The sequence below is a fragment of the Galleria mellonella genome, unplaced genomic scaffold (genome assembly GCF_026898425.1).
Source record: "Galleria mellonella isolate WM207_F2 unplaced genomic scaffold, CSIRO_AGI_GalMel_v1 utg213, whole genome shotgun sequence".
Lineage (NCBI taxonomy): Eukaryota > Metazoa > Arthropoda > Insecta > Lepidoptera > Pyralidae > Galleria > Galleria mellonella.
Genome location: NW_026442039.1, coordinates 8,222,501 through 8,235,965, shown reverse-complemented (window position 1 = coordinate 8,235,965; position 13,465 = coordinate 8,222,501). Strand labels below are relative to the sequence as shown.

The 13,465-nt window shown below is 46.7% G+C and overlaps 1 protein-coding gene across 1 annotated transcript; it reads right to left on the bottom strand.

The window, feature by feature from the left end:
* Positions 1–313: 313 nt before the first annotated feature.
* On the bottom strand, positions 314–2,746 carry LOC128200585 (uncharacterized). The gene has a single exon (XM_052894451.1). The coding sequence runs from the start codon at positions 2,744–2,746 to the stop codon at positions 314–316; it is 2,433 nt and encodes an 810-aa protein (XP_052750411.1).
* Positions 2,747–13,465: the final 10,719 nt, after the last annotated feature.

Sequence of the window (13,465 nt, the reverse complement as noted above, 5' to 3'; positions counted from 1 at the left end):
GGAAAATCTTCAGAAAGAGAACCACCGCCAGCGGGATGACGGTGGATACTGTGGGATTCTTACCCACTAAAAACCCCCCGGTATACCTCTTGGCGCTTTCGCACCGGTGGTCTGGGTACGCTTTCGCAATCATCCACACCACCAGCAGCGCCGCCCCCTTTACAGGGCTTCTCCGAGTGATGCGCCGGGAATACGCAGCGCATGACTCTCGGATCTCCTACCACACAATGGGCTTCGGACGTCTCCCGCCATCCTCCGCCCTGGAGATCACTATCGGAGCCGATGGACTCCCAACGGCGTGTAAATTGCACCGCTAGGTATCCATCGCCTCGCCGCCTACACGGCTATCTCGCGCCGGAGCTCGAGCCTTCCGTGGACGGCACTTTGCTGTGCTGCCTACTCTGTGGTCGGATTTTCGACCCTCCGCGGCGCAGAAACCGCAAGCTGGCGACTGCGCGGTACACTGAGCGGATTTATGGCCCGCTTTTCCGCAGCGGAAGCACAACACACCCCCGCTGGTGTCCACACTGGCGGTGCACCACTGCGCTACGTGCCCAGAGAGCAAGCAGCGGTAGCACCGCATGGGCCTCGGTTCTAGTGTCTGAACCCGAGCCATTACCCAGCCCACTCTTACCCGGCCGGCTTTGGACAGGGCCTTGGCAGCACTTACTGGGCAGCGAACCCATATGGAGCCGACTCCCGAGGGAGCGCGACGGATCTCCCCCGTCTTGATGAGGGCCTCGTCGCAACCACCTTCCCGCGCAACCGCGGCAATGACCTCGGCAGGTGTAGCCGAGTCGTCAAGATTCCGTATTCGCAGTTCAGCCGACTTGATCGGCCTGGAAATCTTGACGGCCCCCTCCGGCAGGATCTCTGCCAGCTTATTGGCCAGCAGGTCTGCTTTGTCGCCTGAATCGGCGCCTGGCACCTCCAGTATACGCGACCCTGTGGCGCCTAATCTGAACCTGGCGTCGGTGATTCCGAGTTCGGTCGGTGAGAGCTTGCTGTGGGCCTCTCGGAACACTGACGCATAGGTTATGCCCTTTTCTTCCGCACCGGGCTGCAGAGTAATGACGACTGCCTGCGAGCGCGGAAGACGGAATCTTCTCTTCCTCTTCTTCTTTGGCTTCGGCGCCGGTGTCGTGGCAGGCGCCGTCTTCTCTTGTGCCGCCTGACTGGCGGGGGCCTCCTTCGCTGGGGTCTTCTTCCGACGCTTGCCGCGCCGAACGACCGTCGTCCACTGCTCCGTTGTTGTACTAGCGGACGGCGGCGGGGCGCGACTCGTGCCCGGATCGCCAGCTGAAACCGGTTGAGTTGCCCGGTCCCTACTCTGGGTTGGTGCCTTCGGTGCTCGCGGAGCGGATTGCGAGGCACTCCTTGCGGCTTTCGCCTTGCGTGCCGGCTTCCTCTTGCCGGGTTGTGCGAGCCGTTCCTCAATTGCGGCAAGTCGGACATTAAAAATGTCTCCGATCTGCCGTACAATTCTCGCCTCCAGGCTCTCATCTGGAGAAGCCGCGACCGGCTGTATAGGGGCCGGTGCAGCACATGTCCTGTCCTTGGTAGCCTCACCAGGCGCACGCTGCGGCACTGGCGAGGCTTGCAGCTCTTGTAGCTGGTTTTTAAGCTTGCGGATCTCAACGCTCTGCTCCAGCAATCTCCTCTTCAGGTCTATGGTCTCGTCGACATATGACTGAACCTGACGCTCAAGGTTTTCCCTCTCGGCTCTAAGCTCGAGCACCTCTTTCGCGTTTGGGGCGTTAGCGACTGCCTTGCGAAGGGCCCTCATCTCGACGGCGCTTCTGACCGACTCCTCGCGGATGCCGGTCATCATAATTTGCCGCTCTTTCAACTCAGCCTCCAACCGAGCGTTGTCTTTGCGCAGATCAGCGCATTCAGCCGTATTCGTCCGGTCAACGAACCACTCCGTGTTTCTGCGGATGGTCGTTATGTTCTCCTTGATCATTTTTATAATCGTACCCTTCAAGTGGCCAGATTTTTTGACGGCCTCCAAAACGTTTCTGGCACATTCATCCATTTCGGCTCCGACGACGTCTGCTCGCTTAATTTCCTCCACGGGGAATATGTTGTAATGGCGAGTCACTGATTTCGAAGTGCCGGCAACGGCCTCTGCGGCCTCTTTCTCCATTTCTCTATCGACATATTCGGCAAGGTCGGCCCTCGCCTGCGACAGTCCTACATATCGGCCCGTGGCCTTAGGTGGAATAGCCTTGGGCGGAACGGTGTTTCCTCCTTCGTACAGAGCGACACGGAACTGCTCTGCGCTGCTGGGGGCTTTTGCCTTCCCAGCCTTTCCCTTCCTCTTAGCCGAGGTTTGTGAGTCGCTTTCGACAACTGACGACTCCTCATCACTTCTCGAATGGCGCCTTTTGCGCCTGGAGCGAGGACGCTCCAAAAAGTCCTCATCCTCACTGAATAACATACTTGCACACGAGGTCGACCGCGAAAGCGAGCTGTCGATCTCGCGGGCAAGCATGGACAATTCATCGTCCATAGCCGGATCGATCTCCATACTCCGGCGTGCTCTTACCGGGACCACTTTGGTCTCCAGTCCCACCTCCTTCACAATCTCTCCTCTCACAACATCATCTCCTACTCCCCTCTGGCCTCCCGTTGCCCCCCCCAGATACACGGGGCTGACCACCCCCGGCTGAACCGGTGCGGTGGTGGCGGATTCTCCGTCTCCCGACGGTACCGCCCTGGGGAATTCAGTTTTTCGATTGGCCATTACATCTTTATTCCTTTTTTAACGGGTGAGGTCCCGTAGGAAGGCGAAAAGAAATTGAAAATTGAAAAGTATAGACAAACAAAAACGACAGAAAAGAGAAAGATGACAGAAAAGACGACAGACAAGATGTAACAAAAAACAAAAACAAAACAAAAACAAAAACGAAGAAAAACGAAACAGAAGTAGAAATAAAACGAAGAGCGAGTCAGGCGAGTCCGCAACACAAATAGTGCGTCACGAACTCGTCCCACCCGCGGCGTCGGAAGATTAGCCGTCGGTAAGTGAGATCTCTAAATAGCGAGAAGTCACTTACCGCCGTTGCCCAGGATGCACCAGGCCCCAGCCATTGTCAGCCACCGTTCCCGCCGGACGTATCCGCACCAGGACAAGTGACCGTACAATGAGCCAGGGCACTCTTGGAGGTTTTCCGACCCAGCACCCCAACCTAACCTAACCTAACCTAACCTAACCTAACCTAACCTAACCTAACCTAACCTAACCTAACCTAACCTAACCTAACCTAACCTAACCTAACCATTTTTTCTGGAATTTCGCTGTTTTCTCGCTGTCCCTCGTTGTCAAAGTTGTTGTCTAGTCGCTCCGTACAGTTTAATATAGTTTTTGCACCCCTCACCCCTTTCTACCCCCCGTTGCAAGTAGTTTTTTGTTATTTAAAAATCTAAAAAATTCTCTCGTAAATTGTCTTTTTTCGTCGTTTTTTCTTCTTGAATTAGTTAGTTTTCGTCCCCTCTTGTCGTTCGTCTACCTATCACCCCCCCACCCCCGTCAACCCCCTGAATTTTGACTACTTACCTACTCGTAATCGTACTATTTCTCCCCAATTTTCTCCCCCCTATCGCTTTTGGAATTTTTCTAGTATTTTTCCCGTGCTGTGCGCTCCGTCCCGAGTGCATAGACACCACACTTGTCCACATCGGAGCACTTTTGCGAAATAGCATCGAACCGAGCCTACCTAAGCGCTCCAAGATTCAATAATAACATATCATAGTTAAAAAATTTTTTCTGGAATTTCGCTGTTTTCTCGCTGTCCCTCGTTGTCAAAGTTGTTGTCTAGTCGCTCCGTACAGTTTAATATAGTTTTTGCACCCCTCACCCCTTTCTACCCCCCGTTGCAAGTAGTTTTTTGTTATTTAAAAATCTCAAAAATTCTCTCGTAAATTGTCTTTTTTCGTTCGTCGTTTTTCTCCTTGAATTAGTTTTTTCTTCTTGAATTAGTTAGTTTTCGTCCCCTCTTGTCGTTCGTCTACCTATCACCCCCCTACCCCCGTCAACCCCCTGAATTTTGACTACTTACCTACTCGTAATCGTACTATTTCTCCCCAATTTTCTCCCCCCCCTATCGCTTTTGGAATTTTTCTAGTATTTTTCCCGTGCTGTGCGCTCCGTCCCGAGTGCATAGACACCACACTTGTCCACATCGGAGCACTTTTGCGAAATAGCATCGAACCGAGCCTACCTAAGCGCTCCAAGATTCAATAATAACATATCATAGTTAAAAAATTTTTTCTGGAATTTCGCTGTTTTCTCGCTGTCCCTCGTTGTCAAAGTTGTTGTCTAGTCGCTCCGTACAGTTTAATATAGTTTTTGCACCCCTCACCCCTTTCTACCCCCCGTTGCAAGTAGTTTTTTGTTATTTAAAAATCTCAAAAATTCTCTCGTAAATTGTCTTTTTTCGTCGTTTTTTCTTCTTGAATTAGTTAGTTTTCGTCCCCTCTTGTCGTTCGTCTACCTATCACCCCCCTACCCCCGTCAACCCCCTGAATTTTGACTACTTACCTACTCGTAATCGTACTATTTCTCCCCAATTTTCTCCCCCCTATCGCTTTTGGAATTTTTCTAGTATTTTTCCCGTGCTGTGCGCTCCGTCCCGAGTGCATAGACACCACACTTGTCCACATCGGAGCACTTTTGCGAAATAGCATCGAACCGAGCCTACCTAAGCGCTCCAAGATTCAATAATAACATATCATAGTTAAAAAATTTTTTCTGGAATTTCGCTGTTTTCTCGCTGTCCCTCGTTGTCAAAGTTGTTGTCTAGTCGCTCCGTACAGTTTAATATAGTTTTTGCACCCCTCACCCCTTTCTACCCCCCGTTGCAAGTAGTTTTTTGTTATTTAAAAATCTCAAAAATTCTCTCGTAAATTGTCTTTTTTCGTCGTTTTTTCTTCTTGAATTAGTTAGTTTTCGTCCCCTCTTGTCGTTCGTCTACCTATCACCCCCCTACCCCCGTCAACCCCCTGAATTTTGACTACTTACCTACTCGTAATCGTACTATTTCTCCCCAATTTTCTCCCCCCCCTATCGCTTTTGGAATTTTTCTAGTATTTTTCCCGTGCTGTGCGCTCCGTCCCGAGTGCATAGACACCACACTTGTCCACATCGGAGCACTTTTGCGAAATAGCATCGAACCGAGCCTACCTAAGCGCTCCAAGATTCAATAATAACATATCATAGTTAAAAAATTTTTTCTGGAATTTCGCTGTTTTCTCGCTGTCCCTCGTTGTCAAAGTTGTTGTCTAGTCGCTCCGTACAGTTTAATATAGTTTTTGCACCCCTCACCCCTTTCTACCCCCCGTTGCAAGTAGTTTTTTGTTATTTAAAAATCTCAAAAATTCTCTCGTAAATTGTCTTTTTTCGTCGTTTTTTCTTCTTGAATTAGTTAGTTTTCGTCCCCTCTTGTCGTTCGTCTACCTATCACCCCCCTACCCCCGTCAACCCCCTGAATTTTGACTACTTACCTACTCGTAATCGTACTATTTCTCCCCAATTTTCTCCCCCCTATCGCTTTTGGAATTTTTCTAGTATTTTTCCCGTGCTGTGCGCTCCGTCCCGAGTGCATAGACACCACACTTGTCCACATCGGAGCACTTTTGCGAAATAGCATCGAACCGAGCCTACCTAAGCGCTCCAAGATTCAATAATAACATATCATAGTTAAAAAATTTTTTCTGGAATTTCGCTGTTTTCTCGCTGTCCCTCGTTGTCAAAGTTGTTGTCTAGTCGCTCCGTACAGTTTAATATAGTTTTTGCACCCCTCACCCCTTTCTACCCCCCGTTGCAAGTAGTTTTTTGTTATTTAAAAATCTCAAAAATTCTCTCGTAAATTGTCTTTTTTCGTCGTTTTTTCTTCTTGAATTAGTTAGTTTTCGTCCCCTCTTGTCGTTCGTCTACCTATCACCCCCCTACCCCCGTCAACCCCCTGAATTTTGACTACTTACCTACTCGTAATCGTACTATTTCTCCCCAATTTTCTCCCCCCCCCCTACCCCGTATCGCTTTTGGAATTTTTCTAGTATTTTTCCCGTGCTGTGCGCTCCGTCCCGAGTGCATAGACACCACACTTGTCCACATCGGAGCACTTTTGCGAAATAGCATCGAACCGAGCCTACCTAAGCGCTCCAAGATTCAATAATAACATATCATAGTTAAAAAATTTTTTCTGGAATTTCGCTGTTTTCTCGCTGTCCCTCGTTGTCAAAGTTGTTGTCTAGTCGCTCCGTACAGTTTAATATAGTTTTTGCACCCCTCACCCCTTTCTACCCCCCGTTGCAAGTAGTTTTTTGTTATTTAAAAATCTCAAAAATTCTCTCGTAAATTGTCTTTTTTCGTCGTTTTTTCTTCTTGAATTAGTTAGTTTTCGTCCCCTCTTGTCGTTCGTCTACCTATCACCCCCCTACCCCCGTCAACCCCCTGAATTTTGACTACTTACCTACTCGTAATCGTACTATTTCTCCCCAATTTTCTCCCCCCCTATCGCTTTTGGAATTTTTCTAGTATTTTTCCCGTGCTGTGCGCTCCGTCCCGAGTGCATAGACACCACACTTGTCCACATCGGAGCACTTTTGCGAAATAGCATCGAACCGAGCCTACCTAAGCGCTCCAAGATTCAATAATAACATATCATAGTTAAAAAATTTTTTCTGGAATTTCGCTGTTTTCTCGCTGTCCCTCGTTGTCAAAGTTGTTGTCTAGTCGCTCCGTACAGTTTAATATAGTTTTTGCACCCCTCACCCCTTTCTACCCCCCGTTGCAAGTAGTTTTTTGTTATTTAAAAATCTCAAAAATTCTCTCGTAAATTGTCTTTTTTCGTCGTTTTTTCTTCTTGAATTAGTTAGTTTTCGTCCCCTCTTGTCGTTCGTCTACCTATCACCCCCCTACCCCCGTCAACCCCCTGAATTTTGACTACTTACCTACTCGTAATCGTACTATTTCTCCCCAATTTTCTCCCCCCCTATCGCTTTTGGAATTTTTCTAGTATTTTTCCCGTGCTGTGCGCTCCGTCCCGAGTGCATAGACACCACACTTGTCCACATCGGAGCACTTTTGCGAAATAGCATCGAACCGAGCCTACCTAAGCGCTCCAAGATTCAATAATAACATATCATAGTTAAAAAATTTTTTCTGGAATTTCGCTGTTTTCTCGCTGTCCCTCGTTGTCAAAGTTGTTGTCTAGTCGCTCCGTACAGTTTAATATAGTTTTTGCACCCCTCACCCCTTTCTACCCCCCGTTGCAAGTAGTTTTTTGTTATTTAAAAATCTCAAAAATTCTCTCGTAAATTGTCTTTTTTCGTCGTTTTTTCTTCTTGAATTAGTTAGTTTTCGTCCCCTCTTGTCGTTCGTCTACCTATCACCCCCCTACCCCCGTCAACCCCCTGAATTTTGACTACTTACCTACTCGTAATCGTACTATTTCTCCCCAATTTTCTCCCCCCCCTATCGCTTTTGGAATTTTTCTAGTATTTTTCCCGTGCTGTGCGCTCCGTCCCGAGTGCATAGACACCACACTTGTCCACATCGGAGCACTTTTGCGAAAAATTTGCCCGCCCACCCGCCCATTTTTCTCACCGTATAAGGTGGAAATTTTCGAGACAAAAATTTTTATTTTCTTTTTCGTCCTTTTTCGATCTGGAATTGATAGTGTTGCCTCTCAGCAGCCCCCCCGTCAACATCTTACTCACCTTTGCTTCCTCAGTTAGCGTAAAACTTGAAAATGATCCTAGCACGGTCACCGGTCAGGCGACCCGTCAACTTGCCGTCGGAGTCAGCCGAGGCTCGCAAGGCTGATTCTGCGGCCCCTCAGGCTTCCCCCTTCTTCAGGTACCTCATCCACTGATTTTCTCCCAACGTGGAGACCAATAACAGACTCAAACTCCGCCAGCCTCAGCCGCCACGACAGTGTTTTTGATGATAGTTCAGCAGCTATCTCGTTACCTCTCTCACAAAGTACTCAGTCGAATGTTGTAGTAGAAGGAACTGACTGCTCGGAACGCGTGCAAACTCTGGCAATGGGCATTGTCAGAATCCTAAGACAGGCCAAGTCTGTCACTGCGGATATGAGAAACAGAGCCATCGACTCGGCAAATCAAATTGCTTGGATAGCCGGTAACTCCATGGCTCGCCGCATAAAGGAGATCGAGACAGAGTCCGCTGCACATAAACAGGAGCTCACGTCTGTACGCAGCGAGCTCAGTGAAATTAAGGCCCTCATTGAGAGAAACAAATCGGATAAAATCTATAGTGACGGACAGACAGATCTAAACTCACTCACAGCTTCAGCTCTAGACCCCATAATGCAGGAGATTCGCAATCTAAGGGCAGAGCTGACTAAGCGGGAAGAAGCCTGTTCCGCAATGCACGTCACTAAAGAGCAATTGGACAGGATTCTCGATAATAAGATAGAAGCCTTAAAAGCTGATATCTCCGCAGCAAAAACTGCCATCTTAGATATTAAAGAAGCTAGACACGAAGAGGTTATGGCATTAATGCATGAACAAGGCACTGCTCTTGACACCGAAGTTGCCCTCAATGAAATCAAGGAGCAAATTAAAGAGGTCCAGACTAAAATACAAGAAAACGCTAAGGCGACCAGTGTAGTTGTGAACGGACCAAATGCCAAGAAGCAGAATGATCCGTCAACTGCAACTGTAGCACCTATCGCAGAACCCAAATCAGGCAATCAGATCAACAAAAATAAACCGCGTCGTCCCAGCAGTTATGCTGAAGCCTTAAGAAAACCAAATTACGCGGTCTTAATTGAATCGGCCGATCCCAGGAAAACGTCTGATGACGTTATAAATCAGGTAAAACAGAACGTTAACGTCATCGATTTAGGTATCGGCGTAAACAGAGTAACCAAGATCAGGAACCAAAAGGTTGTTATGGCATGCGGGTCCCAAGAAGAACGCAGAGCCCTTCAGGAGGCGATACGCAAAAAATGCACACAGATCTCTGCTAGAAGCACAAGGGATAGACTCCCACAAATTAGGCTTGTCGGAGTTGTAAATAGCCTCACAGATGAACAGATTGAGAAGGCGGTCATCAGCCAAAATCGACATCTGCTTGGCTCCCTTCCTCCCAATTCGCAGGTCAGGACACTACGTAGGACCAAAGGTAGAACACAGGAAATCAAGAACGTGATTCTGGAAGTATCGCCTCCGATATGGAAAGCAGTTCAGGGACAAAAGCTTCACATCGGCCTGCAACTGGTGCCTGCAGTCGATCAGTCGCCTCTTACCCAGTGCTACAAATGCATGGGATATAATCACAGGGCGGCTGAATGCAATGAGCAGATTAGATGTGGGCATTGTGCCCAAGAGCATGATACCAGAGTGTGTCCAAATAGGAACTTGACCCCTCAGTGCTGTAACTGCAAAAAGGCAAAAGAGACCTTGAGCCTCATCCAGCATACAGCCAAGACTGCCCCGACTGGCAGAAATGGGACGGAATAGCAAGGGCCGCTGTCCTATACTGCTAAGGGCGTCGATACAGTCAGGGCAACAAACGCCCAAAATGCACAGGAGCAACTCAAGATAGCACAAATTAACCTTGGGAGGGGACATTCCGCCACACAAGAATGCCTGAGAGAAGCCAGTCAGAAAGGTTACTCAGTCTTGCTGCTTCAAGAGCCTTACGTTGGCTCCAAAGGGTACTTAAGCGTTGGTAGTAACAGTCGAGTCATACAAAAGCTATATAACAGAAACCACCCGGTAAGGGCAGCCATAGTCATACTAAATCCAAGTATACGCATAATAGAAAGTCAAGACTGGACCACAGAGGACATGGTTGGATTAAAAATCATCGTTGGTAACGTGACGTATACTTTTGTTAATGTTTACCTAGACAAGACGCACAACATTGAACAAACAATGAACACTCTTCGTAAAATTGTTGACTCGACTGGTACTGCCAACCTCCTCATTGCGGGTGACGCCAACGCCAAAAGTCCGTGGTGGGGATGTGATACCGAGGACGAACGAGGCAGCAAAATAATGGACACGTTTGCAGAGCTTGGGATGGAAGTCCTCAATCAAGGGTCGCAGCCGACATTTCTGGTGTATCGACAAGGACAACCATGCCAAAGCATCATTGATATTACGGCTTGCTCGTCACAGATCCTCAACATAATTACAGACTGGCGAATAAACCCAAGCCTCTGTTCGTTATCGGATCACATCCCGATTACCTTTAACCTTAAAGTCACTACAAACCTTGATACACACTCTGGTTCGTCCACACGGGTATTCTTTACTGCAAAAGCCGACTGGAACAAATTTGAACAAACACTTAACAATAACCTCCAACAACAGAATATCAACACTGAAACAATATCGAACACAAAAAACACTACTGATTTTGAAAATTTAATACAGAAATTTCATGACGCTCTAACCGGTGCTTGCAACGACTCGATTCCCAAGCTACATAGTAAAAAATCTACAAATACTGCAAAGTGGTGGACTTCAGACCTCTCTAAATTAAAAGCAGAACTTAAGAGAAGCAGAAACAGAATAAAGAAGGCCAACGCCAATGCTAGAAGCTTTGTAGTAGAGGAATACCTAAGGAAAAAAGAACAATATAAGAAGGAGATACAGCAAGCGATCACAAAAAGCTGGAAAGAATTCTGTACGGGTGAAGAAAGAGAAACGGTCTGGCAAAGATCCTACAGAATCATAAAACACTCCAGCAAAGATGTCCGCGAAAAACTGCTAACAGACAATAACGGTACCACACTCTCGGCGGATGAGTCTGCAGCCCTCCTAGCCAACACCTTTTTTCCAGAAGACGATCCCACAAAAGACAATCACGAACATACTCAAATCAGGCAAAAATCAATAGAAATCTCCTCAAAGAATCTTCCCATCGACAGACAAATTGATCTTTTTACTGAACAGGAATTACGCTCAGCATTACAGCATGCGAATTCTAAAAAAGCCCCAGGATCGGACGCATTCACTGCAGATATCTGCCAAAAAGCATTCAAGACATGCCCTGAAGTATTGCTAGCAATCTATAACCGGTGCCTTCTCCTGAGTTACTTCCCTAAAGTATGGAAGGAGGCCCATATAAAGGTTATACCTAAACCTGGCAAGGAAGACTACAGCATTCCCAAGTCATATCGACCCATAGGCCTTCTTTCACTATTAGGGAAGACTCTAGAGAAAATGATGGTGAAGAGACTACAGTGGGACCTTACTGGTCGGGGCTCTTTACACCCCAACCAGTACGGCTTCCTTCCACAAAGAAGCACAGAGGATGCACTATACGACGCACTGGGCATAGTTAAAAATGCCATAAAATCTAAACAATTGGCAGTTATTGTCTCCCTCGATATTCAAGGAGCCTTTGACAGTGCTTGGTGGCCCACTATTATTACACAGCTGGATACCATGGGAATCGACAAGGACTTACTACAACTGATAACCTCTTATTTGTCGGATAGGAAAATAACTATTAATTACTCTGGTGCAACAGTTAACAGGAAAACTAATAGGGGCTGTATCCAAGGATCGGTCTGTGGACCGATTCTGTGGAACGTCCAATTAAATCAGGCACTTGAACCCTCCCAATATGGCGGAGTACACATACAAGCCTTTGCAGATGACATACTCCTCATAGCCCAGGGTAGCACTGGAGAGGAGGTTGAGAGAAACTTGAACCAAGCGCTTTCAAAGATACTTCAATGGGGCAACAAGCTTAAGCTCAAATTTGCCCCACACAAAACGCAAGCAGTTCTCTTCACCAAGAAACTCAAGTATCATACTCCTAGGCTCGTGATGGACGGAACATCTATTGAACTGCGGGATGAAGTTAAGGTTCTCGGTTTAACCATAGACCGGAACCTTAACTTCAATTCTCACATTCGCGCTGTCTCTGCAAAGGCTTTAAACATATATAAATCAGTGTCTAAGATGGCCAGGGCTCAATGGGGCCTGAATCCCGGTGTCCTCAAGTTAATTTACCAATCAGTTGTAGAACCGACCATCCTTTATGCCGCCAGTTGCTGGGCCCATACCACCTCGAATCACAATGTTGGGAAAATTCTTGACAGAGTCACCAGGCTTTTCGCAATCAAAATATGCAAAGGACATAGAACTACCTCGTTCTCTGCCAGCGTGGTGCTTGCGGGGATTCTTCCCCTTAAAATCAAAGCGATCGAGCAGGCCGAGTTGTACTTAATTAAGAGGGGAGAACCTTGGGGAGCGCTGCCTGGCAGAGAATTTGAAAGTCGCACACCGGTCTCCTTACTACCACATCCAACCAATAGAAATACAGTTCCGTTTAAAATCATAAACAGTCAAACCGAACTAGATGAGGTTATAGATAATAACTGGCCTAGGTTCTATACTGATGGCAGCAAGATAGAGGGTAAAGTCGGCGGTTCTGTCACATGTTGGATCGATGGTAAAGAAGTCTACTCAACCAGCTTTCGCCTGGAAGATTTTTGCTCCGTCTTCCAGGCGGAACTAGCAGCCATACTGAAAGCCATCGAGACAATGTGCAATAAGTCGAGATTCCATACTGCAAACATCTTGAGTGATTCGAGATCAGCTTTAGAGAGTATTGCAGATCCATGTCCACTCCACCCCCTCACCATGAAGATCCGGCAAAAAATTCAGAATCTCCAACAATGCGGTGGAAAAGTATGCTTCTATTGGGTGAAAGCTCATATAGGAATAATTGGCAATGAGCGCGCGGACGACCTCGCCAAGACAGCGGCTCTGAAAAAGAAGACAAGGCCCATATATGATCGGTTTCCTCTAACGTACGCCAAAAAGGTATTAAGGGAAAAATCACTAGATAAGTGCCAGAAATTATATATAGAATCCAACACAGCAGCCGTAACAAAAATATTCTTACCAGATATTCGCAAAGCATATAAGATAGTAAAGGAAATAGAAATAGATAATACAATAACTCACCTTCTCACCGGACATGGAGGAAACCGATCATATCTTCACAGGTTTAAACTTATAGATAGCCCCAGCTGCCAATGTGACAGTGAAACCCCGCAAACCATACAGCATATACTTTTCGACTGCCAAAGATTCGCTAAAAAACGGTTTGACTACGAGTTCAAATTGGATGCAACACTGTCTGAAAGCAATATGGAATATATATTTGAGAATAAAGAAACCAGGGATATATTCCTTAACTTCGCAAAGTCTCTGCTGAGGGTCGTGGCAAAAGAGAATGGAGCAAGAATAGTTGATTAAGATTATAAAGGTTTATACACAGTTACATACATGGTCTACAATTTTATATTTAGATAGTTTTACAATTTTATATAAAAAAAAAAAAAAAAAAAAAAAAAAAAAAAAAAAAAAAAAAAAAAAAAAAAAAAAAAAATCCTCAGTCTATACACAGTTATGACATATACAGATAAGAAGGTTGTCGCAAGAAAAATAGCGACAGAAAACA